This window comes from Ruditapes philippinarum, unplaced genomic scaffold (genome assembly GCF_026571515.1).
Source record: "Ruditapes philippinarum isolate M1 unplaced genomic scaffold, ASM2657151v2 ctg1904_1_1_1_1, whole genome shotgun sequence".
In the NCBI taxonomy this organism is placed as follows: domain Eukaryota; kingdom Metazoa; phylum Mollusca; class Bivalvia; order Venerida; family Veneridae; genus Ruditapes; species Ruditapes philippinarum.
The window spans coordinates 33,400-58,965 of NW_026866098.1; the positions used below are offsets into that span (position 1 = coordinate 33,400).

General features: G+C 32.1%; 1 protein-coding gene across 2 annotated transcripts; it reads left to right on the forward strand.

Annotated features, from left to right (window-relative positions):
- Nucleotides 1-2,966: 2,966 nt before the first annotated feature.
- LOC132731304 (activating transcription factor 7-interacting protein 1-like) lies at nt 2,967-25,566 on the forward strand. 2 transcript variants are annotated; one of them, XM_060717460.1, is made up of 11 exons: nt 2,967-3,116; nt 10,710-11,665; nt 11,952-13,525; nt 16,797-17,009; nt 17,168-17,212; nt 19,349-19,450; nt 21,074-21,229; nt 21,413-22,075; nt 22,389-22,503; nt 22,885-23,000; nt 23,290-25,566. In XM_060717460.1, exons 2-11 carry the CDS (start codon nt 10,768-10,770, stop codon nt 23,455-23,457), a joined length of 4,050 nt encoding a protein of 1,349 aa, XP_060573443.1. In that variant the 5' UTR covers nt 2,967-3,116; nt 10,710-10,767; the 3' UTR covers nt 23,458-25,566. The 2 variants fall into 2 exon arrangements, with proteins under 2 accessions (XP_060573443.1, XP_060573444.1); XM_060717461.1 differs by lacking the exon at nt 19,349-19,450.

Genomic DNA, 25,566 nt, shown 5'->3' on the forward strand with positions numbered 1-25,566 from the left:
TATAAGCAACTTACGTAGAAAATATCCGTTGAACTTTTCCAGAATGCCGTGAATTAATTGAAATTTTATGAAAGAAGGGCAAACATTTTCAAAAGTGCAAAGCTGGTGACGATCTTTGTAACATAAAAGAAAATTAATATGAAAGCAATATGTGACGGTATACCCAGGATATTTGTTCCCCACTCTAAAAATAAATCATTGTACATTTGCCCAACCCCAAAGAAAATGAAAAGGCGGACATTTCCCCCATTCTGGACATTTGCTAAATGTATATCAAATGCACTCTTACTTTTAATTTATAATGTATTTATTTCAATAATAAAACATTAATTGTTGCATTTTTATTGAAACATAAGCTTAAGACTGCATTTAACATACATTTAGCGACTTTACTGAACTGGGCGGGGGTCAAGTGTCCACTTAGACGTTTCCACTGGGGGGGGGGGGGGGGCAAATGTGCAATGATGCAGTTTTAGACGGGGGACAAGTATCCTTGGGGCAAGTGTCCCTGATTCATATGTGAAAGTTCGATTATAATTTGAGATGAATCGACATTGAATCGTGTTGATAATAGTCTGATAACTGATTTGCGGAAATCTGGTGATAAATAAATAACAGACAATATGTATACACATGTGAGTTGCAACGACCTCACGCCTATAAAACAAATAATTCATGCATTTGTATTTTCGTAATTTCCAACCAAAGTACTAAATGTTAAATTTCAATAAAAACGGATTTGAACGAGTTTGAAAACTGAATACAACCTGTCAGTAAAGTACATGAAAATAAAAATCTGGAAACAAAGTGATCCCTCGGAAGCATTAATCACAACAAAATTACATAAGAATTGCAGACTCGGTTTGATTGAGTCTGTACATGAGGGACAATGAATAAGTGCAACATCCCTCACGCCCCCTAGCACCGGCTTGAACGGTACTCAATTCTCAACACTTAATAGTCATCAATGATCCCGAAGGACCAGAAAAATATAACTACACTGAAGTGAAGTACGGGGCAACTTTTTACAGCTGCCACACGGCACTTGACACCTGCTGTTGTGAAGTATAAAAATCTGGAAACAAAGTGATCCCTCGGAACACATTAATCACAACAAAATTACATAAGAATTGCAGACTCGGTTTGATTGAGTCTGTACATGATGGATAATGAATAAGTGCAAACATCCCTATCGCCCCCTAGCACCGGCTTGAGCGGTTATCAATTCTCAACACTGAATAGTGCTGTCATCAATGATCCCGAAGGACCAGAAAAATATAACAACACTGAAGTCTAGTTACTCTTGCAACAAGTTTCTTGTTTTAAATCAAAAGTTTCATGAAACGGATTGTACAATTCATTATTTTCATATCTTTAAATCTTTATTACATAAAATTCGACAGTTATTTATGTACATTGTTAAAACATGTCTATTTTGCACATTGTATACATATAAAATATGATAAACAAGATCTACAAAGAAATGCGGCGTTCAATGAACACAACCCCCACACGATCAGTGGCAAGGAGCCCAGGAGGACCCCAAACAAAAACAGGCAAGGGCAAAAGGCAGCGCATGGGCAGGTTAATCACTAAAATCATACATAAGAAAAAATAATTAGTAACTGATAAGGAAATAAAGAAAACAAATAAATGATTGAAAAATAGGCCCATAAAGTCAAAGGGCACAGGGGAGGGGGGCAGGAGACCCGGGGAAGGGGTGGGGGGGGGGGTAAATAAAGGAAATAAAAAGTAGGGGCAAAGGCGGAGATACTTACCGTAAACGAGAAAACAACCAGGGACACAAGTGTCACCAAAACAGTATGAAACAAAAAAGACATATATCTGAGGAACACAGAGGGACGGTCAGCAGCATAAATACTGCTGGTGAGTTTAAACCGGTAAAATGGTGCACCAAACCTCACTCTTAGCCCCACCATGTTCCAGTGTAAATAAAATGAATCCCCGCCAAGTGTAATTCTAACAGTTGTTATGGTTACAAAAAGTTAAATAAGTATAACACCAAAATGATCATGTATACATATTATTGTATACATGTATACATATAAATCCGCATGTATATAAAAAGTAGTTTACTGTATTATCTAATATGAAGCAAGCAGTATTTCTTTAACTTTTTTTTACTTGATCTTATCTGAATTTATATGTCATATATGACCCTTGACTTTCTTTTTCTATTCTGTACATTACCGAAGATGACAACGAAATCAGAAAATACATATTCGTAACAAGACAACAAGGGAGAGAATTCAATTATGCGTAAAACAAACATGTACACGACTCCTTGTATTGGGAGTATTATCGTTTTTAAACAACTACACAGATTGAGTCAACTTATGAAAAAATACAATTTCACTACATATCAACTTATTCATTGTCAAAGATATTGCCGAAATTTAAAAGCAACTGTCGGAAATCACAGTATTTTGTGTCCGGTCGAGCTACACAACAAACAAGATTTCAGTTTGGGCCAGTATGCTCACTTTTCGTATCATAATTTCATGATTTTTTTTTTTTTACTGAATTAACAATAAAAAGAAATGGTCTTTTTACAGAATCATAGAATGCCTTCCTCAATAATGTGTCTACAGTAAAACGTGGCGATAATTGACATTAAGGTTCAAAGCGAATGACCCCGGCTCCAAGGCTAGACTAGCAGACGACGTTTATAGACATGATGATCTTATCGAAAAGCAACATCTTATTGTTTTATGTTCTACCTTTTCTCTGATGTACACTTCTACAACAGTTCTACATGACAAGAATTTGAATTTGAACATTCATTGACAAATAATGCAATTTCAAAGTGCCTTAATTCCTCTGATCTAATCATTCCGTAAGTATGTTGCCGGGTAGATATAACTCCAATGAAAATATCTGGGCAGCGGAGTAATGACTTCGTTTGTCATTTTCTTATACTCAAAATAATGACGCGTGTTGAAGTTAAATGACGTCAGGATACACCCCGAACTGATTGTCTATAGCGAACGTCTGCGCATGCGTCAATATTGACGCCATGTTTGTTGTGATATTTCACTTCGTGAGGACAAACTTGTGATATTCATCATATTTGCAACTCATTGGCTTACAATTATGTAAGTTTTTTTTTACTTGTTTCAATTGCAAACATAGGTTAACACATTTCTTATAGATTTATTCTCATTTTTACTTAAAATAGTTTATTTTCAGGACCGATTGATAGTGTTGCTGATCCCTGGCAAGTGTCTACGGAAGTTTCCGTTGTTAGTGTAAAACCGTTAAGTTTAAATGGTTAGCGTTGACGTTCATTATGTAGATAAAGTTAAATGATGGAAGTGTCCGACCGAGGCATGGAATAATCAATAATCGAAGCAGAAATAATCAAAATTATTTTTTATTTCTATTTTGAGACGATCCCTTCCATCTCCGAATGATGGTCATGTGATCACTTATGCTAATTTTAGCCGACGAGGTTCTGCACGGGTTATGTATTAATTATCCGTTTTTATGAAACTTACACACAAAAGAGATCTTCACTGTCTTTTCTGAGAAAATCCTATGTATGGTCGTTTAACTACTTCATTTTACTCATTTTTTTGCATTTTTTAAATTTTTGAACCCCCATGTGGGGCCCCTCAAGATCCTATGCTCAGAAATATTTTATTATATTTTTTTTTTAATTTATAGCAAAAACAAAACACAACTACTTTTCGTTTATGGTCTTGTATTATATTTTTTATATTAAAGCAATTATTTTTAATTCTTGATATTATACAAAAAAAGTTTGTTTACATGTGCGCATCTTATAACACCCCATGAGATGATGACTGATATGAAACTATAGAAGCTGGAAACTTTTAATGAGCTGGTTTACAGAAAAATTGATGATTTTTCAAATTGCCTTACAACAAAGTTTATCTCCTTGGCTTCACAGGCGGAATGTCAAACTCGCCCAAACTGCAAATTATGTACATGTATGTATATTGTAAAGATTTAGATATGACTTGAAATTCAAGAAGTTTTTGTGTCTAGCGCATATTCAAAGTGAGAAAATGTCGCAGCAGCGGCCCTTCACTATACTGGAAGAAGATTAATCTCCTCTGGAAAGTGTCATTATTCATTAATAGTTATTCATTATTATTATAACAGTCAATTTTAACCCTTAACTTGCATAATTTCTGTTATAGTTTTGCATTACTTTGAACTTAACAATAAAGTTTCAGGGATTTCAATATCAAAATACAAAATTGAGCTACAACTGTTCTAGGATATGTTCACAATTGTGGTCAGACTGTATGACTGTGCAGGCTGGGCTGGCTTTATTGTTGTGACAAAGGCTAATATAAACATCCCATTTTCGCATGTTATTAGTAAAGTCAACTTTTCATTTACTAATACAGTAATATTGCACTCCTGTAGCATATGTCTTGAGGTTGATATTTCCTTGTCAGTTAAGAAGTTATTGTCTTGTCAAGATGTTAAACAAGTACTATAGAGTTGTATTTCTTTTTGCTTTCTTTATTGGACAGGTGAGTGATGGCAGGTTTATGAAGACTGTACATCTGTGTTGTACATCTGCGAGGCACTCCACTTTTAGTTAAGACTAAAGAGTAATACTATACGACAGGCCACTGAATTCTAGTGTGCAACACACCTTGCTGTTTTGAACATTTAATATTAATATGATATTCTGATATATTGACTTTATTGTATGAAAAAAAAAGGATGCTTCGGTTTCCCATTTTCAATTCAAATATTGATTATTTCTACTTGTTCAAAATGAAACAGAAGCAGTTTTGTCATTTTCTCCAAAAAATATATATATATAGGACTTACTCTGATTATTTTGACTTGCTCTAATATTATAATTAATATAGTATGCTTGTTATTGAATGATATGTAAGTAACTGATCCTAATGTTTGAGGCATACATGTATCTCACTTTCTCTGTTTCATTCTCAGAATATCTTAGTATTAAACCATATTGACTTTGCTATGGATAAAGATTATTAAACATGCATGTTTTCTATTTAAAACATTTTATTTGTAATGGTAAAACACGTTACTACAGACAAATTCTCAATGTTACTGATTGTTATTAATAAATTTATACAAAAAATAACTTAAAACTGATACTGCTGTAACTAATGTAAAGCGTTTTGGTCTTAACACTATTTTTTCTCTAAAATATTTGTTATTCAAAAGAGGGGTTTAAGCCATTTTGACATGGTAATGTTGAAAATTTTATCTATTTATTTAAAAAAAAAGAGTTAAAGACATAGCTAAAAAGTAAATAATATTGAAAAGAAAAAAATCCAATTGGAAAAAGTATGTTCCAAATGAGGATTGTTCACTTTAAACTTTTAATTATAATATATCTATAACATCATAAGTTAAAAGAACACTGAACAGCCAACTAGTATGAACAAAAATTGTTTGAGAGTAAGTTTTACTGAAGAATTTTATTGTAAAATTAAGAAAGCAAAATAATTAAATTCAATCTCTAAAAAGTTTATTTCTTATATTTTTGCAATTCAGAAACACTGAGACACTGAGTTTAGCAAGCCAATATTTGAATGTAATGTATAAAGCTATTTATAGCACATGAAACATGTAGATAAGAGGTATAACCAAAACGAGGCTCGCATAAATTTTATTTGTCCGCACACTATGGCACACAGTATCCGAACAATCGGTGAAAAATCCAAAACTTAATAATGAACTTTTTTTTCTAAGAAGTTTTATTTATTAAAGCCTGTCAAAGAGAACAACAACAATAAAAACATTTGATTATAAACAAGTAGTCTGTAGATCTACATTGATGAAAATTTTGTTTGCCATCATAGTCCATGCATTTATGTTGGAGTTTAAATTAGGTATAAAAGTCATGAAAACCTGAAACAAATAAGTAAAATGAGCGATTTTTGAATAATTTTATAATAACTAAATGCTCTTAATTATTTCCTCCTTTTTTCACTCGAAAGGAGAATTCATTTTTATATGCATTTTCTCAATATCGATTTATTGTAGACACAAATAACTTTGAGATCGCCCCCAACAACGCAATGTGGTATACTTGATAGTGCGCATGCGTTATTTTGGGAAAAAATAACGCCAATCTTTGCTACATTTTTAATTAAACGTGATTTTATAAACGAAATGTTCGTCAGCAACACGATTACTTTTTATATTCTTATTAGGGCTTCAAGCCACTGAACGTTTTTGGTCTCAAATCTCCAAATATTAATGAAAATTTACGCGTTGCAAACATTGAGTTGAAAAATCTCCAGTTTGAAGCAATCAAAAACTTAACATAACTGACTGAGATATACAGGTCTAATAAGGTCACTCTACTTTTGATAAATTAAAATGAATCTCTTGCTGTTTCTTATGTAAAATTTACTCTAATTTTGTTAATTTAAATTAAACGAATCTCGTAGATCTTTGTTAAAATTGTGTTTTGTTAAAATTGTGTGGAAAGAATGACAAGTTAAGTCATAAAGCATGAATTAACCCGATCCATAGCTTTCATAAATACACTCTGGTAAGTTGGTAACGAGCCTGTCAGGAAGATATAGCATATCTTACTTGATTTGATATTTTGTATTTGTCCCTCTAACTCTACTCTACTCTACAATATATCAGTGGATTTAACATATTTTACTTTGAATCTAGCTCGGCCTCTTTGAAAGCAGCTGCACATTGTTGACGCATCTAAAACAGTTCATTAAGTCATCAGATATCTCAGTAAGTGTGAACTCAGCTAAATTCAGCTAAATTCAGTGACCTAGATGCGTAAACTCGACTATTTATCGCTCGGATAACTACACATTCTTTGTCGAGTAGAGCGCTTACGTGTTCTAAATCGATATTAGCGTGGATATCGCCTAGCGTGTTTGACGCTATTTTGAGAGTAGCTGAGTGCCTGTTTTGAACAAAATGTGATTTCCACGCAAAATACAAGTTTATAAATCAGTATCTAGACGGTTAAGAGGCCATTATTTGCCGTTCAGCTAAAATTTACATGCACCAACATTTACAAATTAATAACTTTGAATATGCAAAACAGAAAAAAACACGGGTAATGCCCTTGATTGTAGCAAAATATATAAGCACATACAATATCATAAACGAAAAACGATTAAAAGAAATCACAAAATTTAGACAGTCTATAGATGATATGAAAACTTCGCTCGGGTAAATAAAAAGTGTGGTAAATAATAAAAATATAAAACAAATAACACAGAAAACGATTATCAAGAATTTTAACAAAATCGGGGTGAAGTGTTCGCTCGTTTTTTTGTTTTTTTTTGTAAATCTGAAAATCAGGGTCACAATCAAATACCATACTATAAGTCGCGGAAATTTGATTTAACACATCTTACACATGGAATCTCTGTTAGTTTTCTAAGCAAACAATTGAAGACATTCACAAACACCATCCTACTCGGTTTCATAAAAACTCCAATTACGAACGACCTTGTGCAGTTTCGAACTTGTGCATTTTAAAATCATTTAAAACATTTAGATCTCATTAAAATATCAAAAATAAAAATTGAACTTGTGGGACATCGGTAAAATAGAACATTTTTAAAAATGTTAGTAACTGTAACTGATTATTTTATCGATGTTTTGTTTGGTTATTAATTGATTTAAATGCTATTTTGACGCAGTATTAATTATGCATTAACCGATGCTATATAGTATAATACTGGTGTTCTGGTGTGGTATTTTACAACAACAAAAAACAAGACATCGAATCTTTTCCGAGAAACATTTTTCGGACACTTCAGGAATGAGTATCTTGAATGACAGTTCTTTTCCTAAAATAATAACGGTTCTTTTCTCCTTAAACATAGCATGTACTACTAAAAAATAGAATTGGTAAAAATGTCTAAAATTATGCATATTATACTAGACGGGTGCAAATTTTCACTTAGTCGAAACACGGATTTACATTAATGTAAAATCCGTGGTCGAAATATTTTGACATCCAAAGCTGTTTTTGTTGTGCGTATACGATTATTAGTATGACCAGTTTTCACGGTGCATCGAGCGAGTTGGATAATTTGTGATGGTATTTAGTACATTTTTACGAATAGTCCGTCGGATATATATATTTCGCTTTAAATATTTTGATAATACTTATACAGCTTTAAACAAATTTATTCGGAGGTTGTATCGGGGTCTTTAAATTTTTACGCGCCGTACACACGTAATTTAAGTTCGAATATTGCATAGATTTCAAATGTATTCTTTTCATTAGTTAAATAGCATGCTCTTTCTTTGTATTTGTGGCATATTGAAGTTAATGCAACTTTTATATGGTTGATAATCCAACTTTAATAATTAAGTTCTTTTGTTCCCACAAATATTTTCTTCCCACAAACACTACGAACATACACTTCACCGTCCTATAATTATTGCTGCTTTTCATAGTAAATTCTGGGCATAAATATTTAATATTTGGCGGTAGTACACTCAAAACGGAACTAAGATGAGCGGCCATCAGCGCGTGTGAAAAGGGAGACAACTTCTCAAACCTTAAAGTTGCGCATGTCGAAAAGTTGCTATAATAGCTTCAGACTGAAAATGAAAATATAATGGCATCTTGCATTAAATTGGAAACGTAACAACGTTACTGGTAGCCATTGCTCAGAATAAATTGAAATTAGATCTCATCTTAGGCAAGTACAGAATGATATTCAGAAGATGAATTTATTCAATGTAATTTTTCAGTCTGATCTGAAATTTTATAAGACTTCATCCTGTATTCAGATCATCATCTTAGATATTGCTACACTTTATTAGTAAACTACCGGTTTACCGGAGGGGACTTTAGGTTAACCCTCCGTCTGCCTGTCTGTCCGTTCGTCTGTCAGTCTGTCCATCCAGAAAACTGGATCCCAATATAATGCAAAAAGTACAAAAAATATTTTTATGAAACTTGATAGATTGCAGTATGGAGATTATGCACATCTTTTTCTTTTCTTCCTATGTTGTAAATTCTGGTTGCTATGGCAACAAATAGACTGAAAATATGGCAAATTTTACACATAAACTGGATCCAGTGATAATGCAAAAAGTACTGGAAATATTTTTTGAAAGGTAGATGGCAGTCTGGAGATTATGCATGTCTTTTTTTTCTTCCTATTTTGAAAAATAGGTTGCCATGGCAACAATTTAAAACATGGCAAATATAACAATATTTGTGATTAGTCAAAAAGAGCTGAAAATTTTTATGAAACTTAAAATATGGATAGATGGTAGTATGGAAATTATACACATCATTTTAATCTTGACTATAGGGAGTATATTGAGAGCTGTCTTACTTGACAAATGTTGGCAACCTCGTCAAGATTTCTGGTTCTAGTTTTTAGGCTTTTTCGCTGTAAGTTCTTTATTTCTTAAGGTATTTATTTCAAACTTCAAATATAAGTTTCTGGTCATCAACCACATCATATGTGACAAGGTTTACAACTCTAGCACAAAAATTATCAGAACTGCCTCCCTTGAACTTAGAATTTTCATGAAAAAAAAGTTTTTTGTTTTTTTTAATAACTTCTTTATTTCTTAATGGACCTTCTTCAAACTTTATATATATATGTTTCTTATTATCACTCAAATCTTTTGCGAGAAGGTTCAATACTCTAGCAAGACTATTATTAGAATTATGTCCCCCTTGAACTAAGATTTTTTTACATGAAATTGGTATATTTTACTCCAACTTCTTCATTACTTTAAACTCCCACATCATAATAATATGACAAGGTTTATAAATCTAGCATCCATATTTCCAAAATTATCTCCTCCTTAAACTTAAAATTTTTCTTAATGATTCTTTTAACTTTCTTTTACTTCAAATTCAAAATAAACATTCATTATGAACAGCTTCATTACTAATTGTTCTTTGTTACACTCGCATCATGTATGACGTCTTGCATCTTTATTTCAAGAGTTATCTCCTCTTTAAGAATTTGCTTTTAAAAAAGATATATTTTGGTAACAGGGATGTTTAAAAAATTAACTTTAGACACTTTCAGTCTGTCTGTCTGTCTGCTCATAAAAACTGTTTCCTGTGATCACTTTTAAAGATTTTTTCCAACAAATTTACTTAAAATAGAGAAAAACTGAAACTTTAATGAATGGCCAATGGCCCTTCAGAATGTTGCTGGGGTTCTAACCGATAGGGGACTTATGGATTGCTTGCAATACTATGATAATTGCTTGTTAGTTATGGTTAAATTTTAAAACATCTAGATTATTTAAAAAAAACAACTAGACTCACTAACGTCTAAGTCAAAATACAACGGAAATCTTGACAAAAACAATTTAAAATGACTCTGTATAGTTTAAATTGGCCAAACATTTTAGTCACTGATATGCACTTTGATCGATTAGTAGTTTAAATTGTTCATGGTCAAATTGAAAAATAAAATCCTTTAAAACACCCTTAATTACTGATTTGACACAATGTTGTTGAAATTGGTCAGAGTGGTGTCTAGTGTTTAAGAGGGGTTTGATATGGAATAAATATGTGTACAAAAATAGGTCACTAGGTCAAAAAGGTTCTGAAATAGCAGAGACAGAATGACCATGACCTTATTGTAATATAAGTTCTGAAATTAATTTGCAGGACTCATATGCATATATCTCTTCATTTAAAATGCTTCCATAAAGCTGATGTTATAGTTATAATTTTGTTTCAGAGTCAACAACTAATTTGGGAGAGCAAATATTTATAACTGTCACATCAATCAAAACAAAATGGAAGATGTTGATGAAGGGTTTGGCTCTAATGAGAGTAACCACAGCAACTGCAATAAAGAAACTATCCTTACTGATCTCAAATACTTAAATGGCCAAAGTGTTCTTGATAAAAACACAAATGGTAATAGTCTTTTAAATGGCAGCATATTGAAAAATGGTAGCCAAAAAGTCGAAAATTCCCTTGATATGCCAGATGATAGTAAAGATTTAGATTTGAGAAACAATAAAAGTATATCTGAAACATCACCTTGCATTGGCTTTGCTAAGGCATTAAGAGACCATAACATTAAAAATTGTACCCCAGATGAACAATCAAATTCAAAAGAATTACACGAGACCTGTTTAGGGCAAAGATCTTCTAATGAAAATAAAAATAGCAACTGTTCTTTAGACAGTAAGGGTGAAGTTGAAAAACAATCAGGGAAGGTTTCTCCTATAAATGTGTCATTATCTCATATTAACAACAAAGAAGGTGAAGTTCCAAATAAATGTAAAAGTAGCCAGGTGGAAGAGATGATAGTTCATACAGATAGAGACAGTTCAAGAAATTCAGATAGAAATTCTGCAACAGACATTAAAATTAACAAAAACAAAGACTGTAGTGAAAATGATTCTCATGAAACTGTATTAATAGAAAATGAAATGAACAACAAATGTCTTGATAAAATGGAAACTATTGACAGAAATGCTCTAAATAAAACTCCTGTGAAGCAACATACAAGTTCAGCTGAAGGTGAAAGATCTCCATTTCTTTTAGATGATAAAGTAAGAAATTCTTTGAAAGGGTTAGTAGCCAAGGTAAAGTCCTCAGAGTTGTCAAGGGAGAGTATGAGTCCAGCTGAATCATCCGTAAGTGGAGATACTGATGAGCTAGCATCTCCTAGAAAGTTACATGGTAAGTATTTCATTATTCTATGTGCATAGTGTCATAAATAAATGTTTTATATGTTTTCCCCCTTATATTTTGTAAATGCAGTTGACTATCATAACCTTAAATATGATTTTTCTTGTGTGATTTATAAATTTTAAATTGACTTTACTAATGCTTTAAGTTTTTAGGTAATAAAACAAAATGTATATAAAGTTTTTCATTTTGACCAATGTAATATTATGCATAGGTAATAAACAAAATGTATATAAAGTTTCTCATTTTGACCAATGTAATATTATGCACTTAACAGAAGATGACTTATCAATAGAAGAGGAAACTGATCTATTAGAATCTGCATCTATGAAAGATACAGATGAATGTGATCTTGAAGATTGTGAAGATGGAATATCTATGGAAATTGGAAGTGAAAATGAAGATGATCTTTTAGAAATTGATTCAGATCTTCCTTCTAGCAAAAAGTGCAATAATGAGAAAGCTAAAATTACTAATCAAGACAAAAATATAGAAAATTGTCCCAATCAAAAGACAAATTCAAATACAAGTACAGAACTTGAAGATAGTAATAGTGCTATTGAAATTGATATAACAAGTGATAATGAAGACGATGCTGTCGTAGAATCTGAACCTGAAAAAGAATTTCAAAGATTCAAGCATGCGTCTATTGAAAAAATACAGTTTGAGGAGGACAGTAATAGTAATGGAAATTCTGGTAAAATAAATGATATTGTGAATTTTCTAAATCACGATTTGTCTGGAACAAATTCCCCTCTAACAACTAGTGACACTATTTTGATTGGGGATTCCAAACCTGAAGCAATTGATAAGAATGTAATTGATAATCAGAGTAGTAATGCAGACACTAAAGTTGGCAGTGATATTGAAATGGCTGAAGTTAATGACATTGAAAAATCTGAAAATAATACAAATAGCATTGACATAGATCAACACACTGTCATTAAATCATATATAAAAGGAAATGGGGATAATGAAAAACTGTGTGATGATTCTGATGATAAAGATGAAACAATTTTAGATGAATTCAAAAGTAAGGAACAGAAATCTAATTGTGAAAATGTACGGTATAGTGAAAATGAAAGAAAAGATTTAGAAAATTTAAACAGAAACAATTCTAATTCAAAACTACAAGAAAACTTCTTTACAGGTCAGTTGATTGGAGAAGAGAAAGTAAAAGAACTAGAGGAAGAAGATGATGATGTTATATTTGAAGGTGCATCAATGCCTGCCATGAGAAATGAGTATCAAAAGTTACAGTTTAAATCAGTTGTTAAACAAAGTGAAGATGGTGATAAAGAAAAAACATTAAAAGAAGGAAAAGATGTCACTGATAATGATCATGTGGCTGCAGCTGAAAAAGGGAATGATGATGAGGAGGATGATGATGATGTGATATTTGAAAAAGAAACAAAAGTTGAAGTTCCGTCAAAGCAAAACTGTGATATTGCTAACAAACCCTGTTGTGCAGATGATGGAAATACCAATGTACTAACAATTGAAAACAGTCCTTCAGATCCCAAAAAGGAAATTGCTATGATAGAAGATAATAGTTCAGAAAAGGTTTCAGTTATTACTAATAGAAACTCTTCTGATAGAAAACGTTCTGCAGAAGATAAAGACCATACTGAAAATGAATCAAAACGATCAAAACTTGATTTGACTGGATTGATTGGTAAACTTGGATCAAGAGTGGAACCTGCTAGCATAGAACTGTCTGATGATTCAGATGAAGAAGGGGATAAATCAATGAAAGATACTAAAGAGCTAGAAGACAAGTCAGCAGTTGTAAAACAGGTAGAGGAAAGTAAACCAGAAAAAAATGAAAGATTGATCACAGTTACAGAAAAGGTAAGCATTTCGATGCTTTTCACATATTTCTTATGAAGCCTTTATTTGGTACTGATTGCTATATTGTCTGCCATCTTCAGTTGTTTCATATAACACCTGCTTCGAAACCACTAAAACTTGCAAGGGGTAAAACTGTTGTTGTTTTTCATGCATCTTTGCGATCATAAATATTTCTGGTTGAAGTTTTGCATGCAACTGCAGTCTGTGAAACTAAAGGAGGTCTTCATTTAAAAAAAAAAAACCCAGTCTCGAGGATCATAATTAGAGGTGACTGTTGAAGGCTTATAACTCTGGCTCGGATTTTAATCGATTAATGGCCTGTAGTGAACTTTTGCATGCTGTATCATTCTTCAAAAGTACTGAAGGAATCACTTGAAACTATAAACATGTCCTCAAGTTAACCCTAGCTTGAATTTTGATTAAATAACCCAAGATTATTCTCTATAATTTGAAGGTATTCACACATGCCTTTGTGATTACAATTTATGGTCACTCACTATTCAAGACTCGACTATGTCATGTATTTTTAATGAAATCTTCCTTTTCTGTATATTTCTACATTATCCTTGCTTTTGTTTTACTTTCAAGCCTAAATGTTATGCACAATATTTTTAAACAACATCTCTACTCCCAAAGTTAATGTTTTGACCAACTTCATGCGATGATGCATTTTCTAGTAGAGCTTATAATTGTGAAACTTCATAAAGTCTGCAGTCAGTTTTGGCCATTTACAAATAACAATGTAAATTGAGTTATTAAAGTAAATTGGTGTGTTATGGCAGGTTTCTAGTACAATAAATTATTACTTGATTAGTATTTGGTATCAGACATAACAGCAAACCATTTAAATAATTACATATGAATGTTGTTGGCAAGTTTGAGTTTCATGATATTTACATAGCAGATACAAAAAATGTTCTAGAAAAAAAAATTCACTATATTAATGTTTATACTAAATCACTAAGTACTTTATGAACATTTTTTTTTCTTTTTTTTTTAACCGCCTCCGTGGTTGAGGGGTTAGAGTCCACGACTTCTAATCCAGTTACTTCTCTGGCGTGGGTTCGATCCCCTGGAGATGCTTTGGTATTTTAGCACGGAGGAAGGTTGTCTAGTACTGGTGTAACTCTCCAGGAACGATGGTTAGGAAACTACCCGCCTATATGACTGAAATACTGTTGGGAAAAGGCGTAAAATGAAACAAACAAACAAATGAACATTTTTTTTCCAAGCAATAATTTATAAGAATATCCAAATGATACATTTCTATTGTTTTTATCAATACTTACACAGTCAAAGAATTTGTAAGGAAAAGACTTTATTAGGAAACTACAAGGGGTTTAGATTAAGATCAACAAAAGTTATGTAAATCATCTGTCTGAAATCGAAAATGATGAGGCTATGAGCGCTGCCCCTGCCATTACTTTTGCATCATAAACTTCTTTAGAGAAAAATATTCTCTTCTTAAATTTAAAGGCCCAGTCACAGATAAGATATAAATGTACATGTATGATATGTTGCGTTTTTTTATTGGGATTTTACATAGCCATATAAATCATGGTCCTGGTGTCAAATTTGTCTTTCCTTGACTGTTTTCATGTAACATACAGGTAAAAAAACTAAGAAAATATCTTTTAAAATATTTTTAATATATTGTGTTTAATAGTAATGGGTTTCTCTAAAAATTAGAAAATATTCAAGATAAAAAATAACAGTTTACACAGGAAAGTTCTGTTTCAATTTTTGAGTTATTTATAGCCACTTCGGCCTCTTCGCATATCATTAATTGAATTAAGTATTGCGAATGATTGTCCTGTTATGTTTGCTGATATTTCTATCAATGAAAAAAAAGATAAATTAAATAAAAATAAAAAGAAATAATGATATGGAATGTGAAGTTAGGGATGTAGTTATGGATAAGCATCATGCTTTGTAACTATTTTGGGACATACCGTAGCTTAGAATAATAACAGGATGAAAGATTGTAATCTGCAAACCAAACTAGTACCACGTGTTCATCTTATGGTTTACTTGATAAAGGGAGGTAATACAGTTACTGAGGATGCTTTTTTTATAAGGTTATTGAGGTTCTCTCCCTTGAATGTCATAAAACACTGTTATAGTATAGTGTCTGTGGGGCTAATACTTTAGTAAACTACTTACACATGTTGGCAGACTAAGTAAGTACTGTCCTTTAAATCTCACTATAAAAAACTATGTCATGTATTTTGAATGAAATCTTTCTCTTTGTTAATTTCTACACTATTCAGGATTTTGTATTACTAATATACAGCACAGAGAATGGTCAAGCATGCTGTACTTCTGGCTGGAAGCTCTTGTTTCTTTCATTTTAAAAAGTGTATAGTGTTCTAGTTAATGAAAGGTTCACATTTTTAGACTTTAAAAAAAAATACATTGATCATTGTTATTATTATAGATATATTAAGTTTTTTAATACAGCATAACTTTCACTTATTGACAGGTTTTCATGAGATTATAATTCTGTTCTTAATCTTTCACAAAGACATGATCTCATATCCATATGGTTGCACTCGCATCAATGAACATTAATTATAGCATTATGCTTGATAAAGGGAAGCAAGAGCTGAATAATCAAATTATTTTATCATCAAGCACTGCTTCCCTTGACTAATAAAATCAATGGGTGTATTCATAAAAGATGACACTACTGTTCATTGTTGTGCAACCATATGCTACTACATTGAAGTATCACTTTAAAAGTTTTGTTTAAGGTATTTCAGATATTTCTCTCTGGCTTGGGTAGTAAATGAAAACTTTGACCTTTAAACCTTCCCTGTATTCATACAAGTCTTATTTTAAAACTTTTCTATTTGCAATATAGACAAACTGCATTTTGAGGTGATCAAAAATGTGTGTTACAAATATTTCTAAAGGTCTCCAATTTTCCCATTTAAAGTAAATCTGCAGTTGATATAATTTAAGGTAGAATGTAGGTATGATCCAGTTAAAGGAGTAGGTAATTCAAATATGAGTTATAGCTTGTAATTAGATTAAAATGTTAAATAACTTAAGCTATATTATAAATGCCCCAGTTGGAAATCAAGCCAAAAAATAGAATTTCAAAGTTTGATATGCGACAGTCATGTGTGGTGAATATGTCTGTCTTGATAGCCGATTACTTTGTTATTGTATGCTGCTTTCTGTTTGTTTATGTAAATTTATGTACACTTGTCTGTTGCCGGTGGTTACTGTATTTGAAACTGACATCAACATGTTATTATCAATGTAGGAATTGGAAGAGTTGGTAAGGGAAAAGGTAAAAACGTACCTGACATCCCAGCGAGACACACTTGTTGCCAAACTTAGTCAGAAAGTTAAAGATCTCCAGCAGAATAATGACCTTTGGAAGAGACAAGTGAAGGACCTACAGGTCAAGGTTAATGATGTCACAGTGCTGCAACAAAAACTCGAGAAAAGAAAAGCTGCCACAGCTGCTCTTAGGGTAATTGTCTCAATCTTGTCTTATGTTGATATTAAGTGTAACGTTTTATTAAATGTTTTCAACTTTCACTAAATTATTTACTAAAATTATAAATTTCATAGATGTATTTAAGTCTTTGATAGAAATTAAGTTTGTATTTCTCTGTATTGTTTTTTCAGCAAATTACAACAAGGAATGTGTCTGTACAAGTGGATGAAGGCAGGGTAAGAATATCATATTAATAGATGTTTTTAAGCTTTTTGTGTTGTTTTTACAATATTGTACTTTGTTTTTTGGTTGTTGTTTTTTAAACATAAGTTAATTTTTATCTTAGTGTATCTATCTATATGCTTTGCTTATAACATTTTATGATGGCATTTATTGAAGACATTTTCATTCAATTTCTTTTTAATTTGGTTTTACAAGGGAGAATAAATCTATGTTGTAAAATCTATGAATTATCTATGCTATTCTTTCATTATCTTGTGCGAAGTTTCTTAAACTTTTTATAATCTTTTTGCTTTTGTGATTCTCCTGATTTTATACTATGTTGGAATGACCAATGTTTTAAGTCCCCTACCGGTTTACCGGAGGGGACTTTAGGTTTACCCTCCGTCCGTCTGTCCGTCCGCCTGTCCGTCTGTCAGTCCGTCAGTCCGTCCGTCCACAAAATTGGATCCCGTGATAACTTGAAAAGTACTGAAAATATTTTTATGAAACTTGGTATATGGATAGATGGCAGGTATGGAGATTATGCACGTCTTTTTCTTTTCTTCCTATGTTGAAAATTCTGGTTGCTATGGCAACAAATAGGCTGAAAAATATGGCAAATTTTACACATAAACTGGATCCAGTGATAACGCAAAAAGTACTGGAAATATTTTTATGAAACTTGACATATGGGTAGATGGCAGTCTTGAGATTATGCACGTCTTTTTCTTTTCTTCCTATGTTGAAAATTCTGGTTGCTATGGCAACAAATAGGCTGAAAATATGGCAAATTTTACACATAAACTGGATCCAGTGATAAAGCAAAAAAGTACTGGAAATATTTTTATGAAACTTGACATATGGGTAGATGGCAGTCTTGAGATTATGCACATCTTTTTCTTTTCTTCCTATGTTGAAAATTCTGGTTGCTATGGCAACACATAGACTGAAAATATGGGCAAATTTTACACATATAAACTGAATCCAGTGATAACTCAAAAAGTACTGGAAATATTTTTATGAAACTTGACATATGGGTAGATGGCAGTCTTGAGATTATGCATGTCTTATCTGTTCTTCCTTTTTTGAAAAAAATATCAGTTTGCCTTGGCAACAAATAGGCTTAAAACATGGCAAATATAACAATATTTGTGATTAGTCAAAAGAGCTGAAAATTTTTTATGAAATTGCATCTTTAATTCAAGAGTTATCTCCTGTTTAAGAATTTTGCTTTTAAAATGTTATATTTTGGTAACAGGAATGTTTCAAATATTAACTTTAGAGTGTTCTTCAGTCCGTCTGTCTGTCTGTTCATAAAAACTGTTTCCTGTGATCACTTTTAAAGAACTTTTCCAACAAATTTACTTAAAATAGAGAAAAATTGAAACATTAGTGAATGGCCCTTCAGAATGTTGATGGGGTTCTAACCGGTAGGGGACTTATGGATTGCTTGCAATACTATGATAATTGCTTGTTTTATTATTGAATGACAAGTGTTTTCTTTTCTTATTTATATTTTCTTTATGAGCTGAGTCTGAAGAAACTAAGTCTAAATTTGTGTATATTTCAAAATGTGTTAGAATATAGGCTCTTTTCATTTTGATAGACATTTAGAGATTAAAGTAGTCTTTATCTTCCTATTTCCTATACCAGTGATTTATACTGCTCTAAAATGAATATAACCATAGTAACAAAGGAAAAACTATTACTATTGTCAGTTTTTAAAAGAGAGACATGCTTGAGATCTATATATGTATTTATATATACACTGGTTTCAGGAAGATCTGGTATGGTTATTTTAGTACTTAAGTTTTAAGTTCCCTGTTACTGCATGACAATTGTATTTACAAATCTAGTTATTGTTGTTGCTTTTCTTCCTCATTATTCACAATGTTCATTGTTCAGATTAACAATAGATGCATTTTATGAATTTGCTTGTTCAACTTTTTCATTACTCATTAAGAAGATTTATGTTAAATTATAAAACTTTGATCTTTCTGACACAAAAATAAGAATTGAATTTTTATATCTAATAATAAAGTCCATTAAAACACATGTTTTTTTATAACAAAATTAATATTGTTTTCATTTTAACATTTTGCACAATGTTAAGATTGTTTTCACACTGCATGTTTCATGTTCATTTGTAGACAATGTCAGCTAATGTTGTATTAAAACAGATGTTAGCCATGAAATTGAACAGAGAATCCAGTACCCCTCCCACATCATCCTCAGCCAACCTGTTTTACTCGGTAATAATATCAGTCACTTCTGCTAGACTATAACTGAGTTCCCATATGCAACTTTATTTCTGCTTTGGCTTAGAATGCTACCTAAGGGTCATATAATCTATGTTAAAATCAATCATCATCATCATTTTTTTTCATTTATTTGTCGATGCTTTCATTTAATTACTGAAATGCATCATTAGTAGTTTGTCAACACTCACTGACAATTGTAATTGTTCCTATTGTTGTGGTTAAGCTAATAGTGTGACCCTTCAAGCTCAGTGCTGATAGCCATCTACTAGGTTTTTATAGGTACGGAAATTATATCTCTCCTCTTATTATAAGTTTCATAAAGTTAAGTGAAAACTAGACGAAGTTTGTCTTATATATTAATAACACTTGATACCTCATCTGATTCATAACATTAACTCAACTATGTTACTGTCTTATAATTGTAACTTTGTTGTATATGATCTTTAAAAACTTTTACTAAACTCTGAGTGGAAGTGGTAATAAAAAATAAGCTACAGGTACACCTCAAATATACAGTCAGGTCAGCTTGAATGTGTAGTCTGACCAGAAATTATTGGTAGTTGATAAATTTTGATTAACTTATTAAAATAATTAATGGTCAGTGCCAGATGGAGTACATAGCATGGTGATGGGTAATATGAAGACATTTAACAAACCTTACACATGATATCAGTATAGTTGCTTTTCTTATGATATAGAGCACACTACAGTGATTTTATCTGTTGTAAAATGACTACCATCTAAACACTAAATATTGTGAAATCCCTTACTTAAATAATCTAACTTTGCATGGATGGGTTATTGGTATTCAGATGGATCTATTTTTGAATTGAAAATAATTATTTTATAAAACTTGATGAATAATTAAGGATAAGGAAGATCCAACAAAGTCCTTTATGTTTATTTTCATAAGATGAGTTTCTTAAATGCAGTCAAAATATTGGGTAAAGTTTAAATTCAGTAATGTTGCACATTTCATATGATAAGATAAGCGAGCACCTGTACTGGTAATACCAGGGAAGTAAATTTTTGAATATTGTGGTTGGTAATCAGATATATAAAATGTCAGTGGGATATGTGTTTCAACATGAAGATGTCTCACATCCTTGTTTATAATCCTGATGTTAAATTATACATCTGAAAATAGTAGATCTAATGTTACATTATCACATTTTCTTCTTTCTTAGTGATAGAAATAAAACATTTTTAGTGAAATTTATCTCATATCTCAGTTCCAGGGTGTTTATCTCTTGGGGTTAGTTCAGTATGAAAATGATTAGATGATCCATAAATGATTGTTTAGGAAGTCATTGGTTATAGATCTGGTCTTCTTTCAAAAGTTGATTGAATGCAATTTTTCTATTGCAGTTTGACCTTTACTGCTGTGTTAGAGAGGTATATGAAGCAAATAAATTATGTCTGGTACAGAATCCAGACACTTTGTCAAGTTTATGCTCTAGAGTATTTGACAACTATCCCTTCTTGCAGGCCAATAAATCTGCAGTTGGTCACACTTTATAACAAGTTATGTTATCAGTGTAGGATAGCACAGTTATTTTTGTTTGGTAGGTTGAATTTTTTTTTCCTATTGCATTTTTCATTTTCTTCTTTTAGACTGCAAGCTCTAAAACAAACAAGATGGTTTCCACCCCACAACGTCCAGTGACACAGCCACCCCTTGTTTCAGCAACAGGAAATGGCACTATAAGACTTCCTATTCAACAATCACAACAAAGTCTAACTTCTCAACTTCCACAAGGACCTAAAGTGGTAAACATTTATGTTATAAATCTAACTTAGAATTAAGTTATATATAACTAGTTAATTATTTAACTCACTTAAAACTTGCCTTATCATATTGCAATATTAAATTTACATAGAATCTTCTATTGGTCACATTTTAGTTATAAAGCTTGCAACATTAATATATGTTCCATGTTGTAACACTTGCAGCACGTATCAACATATCAGACTCCATCAGTGAAGAGTTTGTTAGATACAACAAGAGTACAGAAAACAGTTGGATCAATGACTACAGTCGTCGCTGCAACAACTACAGTCAACACATCTATGTTAGAATTTATACCCTTCACCTCAACATATGTGCCTAAATCTGCCACAGCTACCTTTCAGGGTTATGGTCAACCAGCTGTTGCCCAAATTACAACTCAAAATAGTGTGCCAAAAAGTGTTATGGTTACTAAAAGTATGGCAGTGCCCAAAACAGTGACCATACCTTCACCTAGCAGCACTGCTAAAGTGATTGATCTCACTGATGATGATGATAGTAATAAAACAAGACTGGTAACATTACCAGGTGGTTTAGGTGCTATGACCAGTCAACAAGGTGTACGACATGTTCTAGCACCACCGGGAACACAGTTTGTACGTACTGGACTACCAAATCAGCCGACATATCAGCTTGTGTTCAGTTCTCCACCAGCTGTCAGGCCAGGTATGATGATGACAGTCGCTTCTGGCCTTCCACAAACAGCTCCCTTGATCAATACAGTACAGCAGTCTCCAACGTTGGTTAATCTTACTTCACCAACTTCTGTTGCACCCGGTACCAGTCTAGCACGAGCAGCAGTATCAGCAACTCCGACAACACAAAAGGTGACAAACTTTAATGAATCTGTGCTAATTGAATGTTTCGATTTTTTTTTGATTATCCAGTATTTTGAAGGAAATCAAACTATGTATGGACTTGTAAAACAAAAGTCAGTTGTCAGCAATTTTGATTTAATTCATTTTTTTAAAGAGATATTTTTAGTTTGGTGATGGTATGATCTTAAAGAAGTTATCGTTTTTGCTTAAATCATTAAACATTGAACTGTAATCTTCATGTAATTAACACAAACTTAAAGTTGTCAGTTTAAGAAAATTTTCAAGGGAAGCATGTATTCACAATTTTAAGTCATTATTTCAGGTAGTTACTGCTACTCACCCTGCACCATTCCCTGCTCTACCACCTAAACAACAAAGTAATGGTCTCAAAGAACTACCACCAAAACCTTGTCTCAAAATTTCCAGAGTTAGTCAAGGTAAATTGGTTTTACTTTCAATAATCTTAAAAAACAACTTCCTATTGATATAATGCTAGAATATGCTTATTTAAAGTTGCATGCAGTCAGAAATGAATTTAAAGAATATATAATATAGATTGATGGTTGAGCAGAACAGTTTTAGAAGAGAAAGTTGTGATAATCACCATGGATTGTATTGTATCAGGGTTGGATTTCTTCCTCTAGAATTGATTTTAGACAAATTTTTTAGTTGTATATTCTGTAAATTTTGTTCTGATGAATTTATTAATACACTTTGAGGCTAATCAGGACACACGTCTTAGGTTGACATTTTCAGCTTGTTAAGTGTTATACAGTACTAGTATATATTGATAAAAATATGTATGTATATTTATGTAGGTATAGTGTTATCCTGGAACATGACCTTGAATGACCTTCATGCAGAGATATCTAACTATCAGTTGTTTGCCTACCAAGAAACTTCTGCCCCTCCAGTCCCATCTCTATGGAAAAAGGTAAATTATGAATCTTTTATATGTAAACTATGTCTTTTCGTTGACTGTCTGAATGCAGGTGAGCATAATAATTTACCTGTGTCACCATTATAATCAGGTGATTCTGCCTATCTATAAGTTGAGGGAAATGACTCCAACTACAAATGTGCATATATTAACTGCTGAATCTTGTTATTTTGTTAAAGGTAGTGATTACATATGTGACAGTGTATTTTGGTGTTAGAAAATAATAATTTATCTTATGAAGCAAAGAAATTGTCATTGATGTACGTTTTTCATTTTCTTGTAGGTTGGCGATGTAAAAGCCCTTCCACTGCCAATGGCCTGTACTTTAACACAATTCCAAGTGGGGAACAAATATCATTTTGCTGTAAGAGCAATGGATGCACACAACAGAGTTGGTGACTTTAGTGACCCAGGGTCAATACATCTTACACCAAGCACACCTACAAAATAATAGTCCATAATCCACGCCTTGCTCACTGAACAACAAATGGAAAAAAAATCTGAATGAAAATTTCTATACAAATATTAACTGCAAGGAAGTGAACACAAATTATGTAACAAATCTCGTATTATGTTTACTAATGTCACGCCACGGACAAAGAAAAAACATTAAAACATTTTTCTTTGTTGATTACTGTGGCCTTGTCGCTTCAGTTCTTCCATAAAGATTTTAAATTTGTAAGTTACATAATACCGAACAGATAAGTTACTCAAGTTTCAAGTATTGACACAATCCCCAAAATAAGATAAAGATATGCAAAGCTTGACAAGGTTTTGTATTTAGAAATATTTATTGGCAGCTACATGAACTTAAAGGCCGTAGTCATTATGTACATTATTTGTTTGCGTTTTAATTATTATATATTTTATTGGGGGAAAATAGCGAACACAAGTCAGTTGTTTTACCACTTACGTGCTTTATTTGTTATGACAGCAAAGAAATTCTTTAACTATTCAATATATTGAATACAATTTTATTTGAAGAAAACCATTTGAAGGACATAGGGAAATATTTTTTTGTTTGAATAACTTCAAGTGGTGTAAAGTGTTTTATGAAGTATATCACATGATGTTTTACACTCGACAACTTAGTTTTGATACGAATTTTCAAAAGAAGGAAGTTTTAAAATGTAAAATAATGAATTTGTAAACGTGGAAAACTAGGGGCATTTTTTTAGCTCGACTTTTCTATGAAAAGGGGAGCTATCCTACTCGCCTCGGCGTCGGCGTCGGCGTCACACCCTTGGTTAAGTTTTTCGTACCACCCCACTTTATTTCAGAAGTATTACAAGTATGGCTTTGAAACTTACCATACTTGTTCACCATCATAACCTCCATCTACAGACAAGAGTACATAACTCTGTCAAGGTTTTTGACAGAATTATGGCCCTTTTTTGACTTAGAAAGTGTATTGAGCTTGGTTAAGTTTTTTGTACCACCTCACTTTATTTCAAAACCATTGGAGGTATTGCTTTGAAACTGACCATACTTGTTTACCATCACGACCTTCATCAACAGACAAGAGGACATAACTCTGTCAAGGTTTTTGACAGAATTATGCCCCCTTTTGACTTAGAAAATACATTGAATATGGGTAAAATCCACTTATTGCCTTAACCCTTTGAGATATTGCTTTGAAACTTTTAATGCTATTTCACATCATTACCCCCATCTGTACGCAAGAGAAGGTAACTCTGTCAAGGATTTGTTTTAAAAATTAAGGCCTTTTATCGACTTAGAATCTTGGTTAAGTTTTTAGTACCAGTCCACTTTTTGACTGAACTGTTTGAGATATTAATTTGAAAGTTGGAATACTTGTTTACAATCATGATTCCCAAACATGTCCAGGAGAAGGTAATTCTGTCAAAGATTTTATTTGAATTATGGCCCTTAACTGTCAATGTTTTGTATTATAGGCAAGCACTAAAAAAGTCGAGCGCGCTGTCTTACGGACAGCTCTTGTTATTTTCTCTTTCGCATTTCTGCCAAAATATGTCGGACACTGGGTTTTAATTTTTGATGTTTGAGTAGAGAGTAGAATGTGTAATGTCCGTTCGTGTGTATGTGATTTATCTCTGTATGTGTCTAAATAAATACCGCACTATTGTGCTGGTCTCATTTTTACATAGTCAGGCATTTTATGTTGTCAGTTGTAAATATTACTGCATTTTTACAATGTTGTACTACAAATAATAACAAATTTTAATTCTGTATTGAGAAACTGTCAAGAATGACCTTTGACCCGGCACTCTGTTTTTGGATAGTTTGGTAATTGACACCTTTTAGTTCTGAAACCTGCAACACTTACTTTATAATAACACAAATAAACCACTAGCTATTGTAAGCATTGCAAATTAAGATTGTTACATATCTCATTAAAAGTTTATTATCTGATGAGATTCAAACTTAATACAAAATGGTATTACTAGGTATGTACAGCTATGTATGATTTTGTTTGTTGTTTTCTGTTTATAAACAAATCATGATTTTAGATTGTGTGTCCAAGGTCATCCTTGTTTCACAGTGAACTTGATACTTAAAATAAATTTCCTAAATTTTA

Bases quoted from the DNA above. Each gene is read 5' to 3' on its own strand.
- LOC132731304 (XM_060717460.1), top strand. From the start codon at position 10,768: ATGGAAGATGTTGATGAAGGGTTTGGCTCTAATGAGAGTAACCACAGC. The intron at 11,666-11,951 runs GTAAGTATTTCA...TGCACTTAACAG, and splicing joins ATCTCCTAGAAAGTTACATG to AAGATGACTTATCAATAGAA. The intron at 13,526-16,796 runs GTAAGCATTTCG...TTATCAATGTAG, and splicing joins TGATCACAGTTACAGAAAAG to GAATTGGAAGAGTTGGTAAG.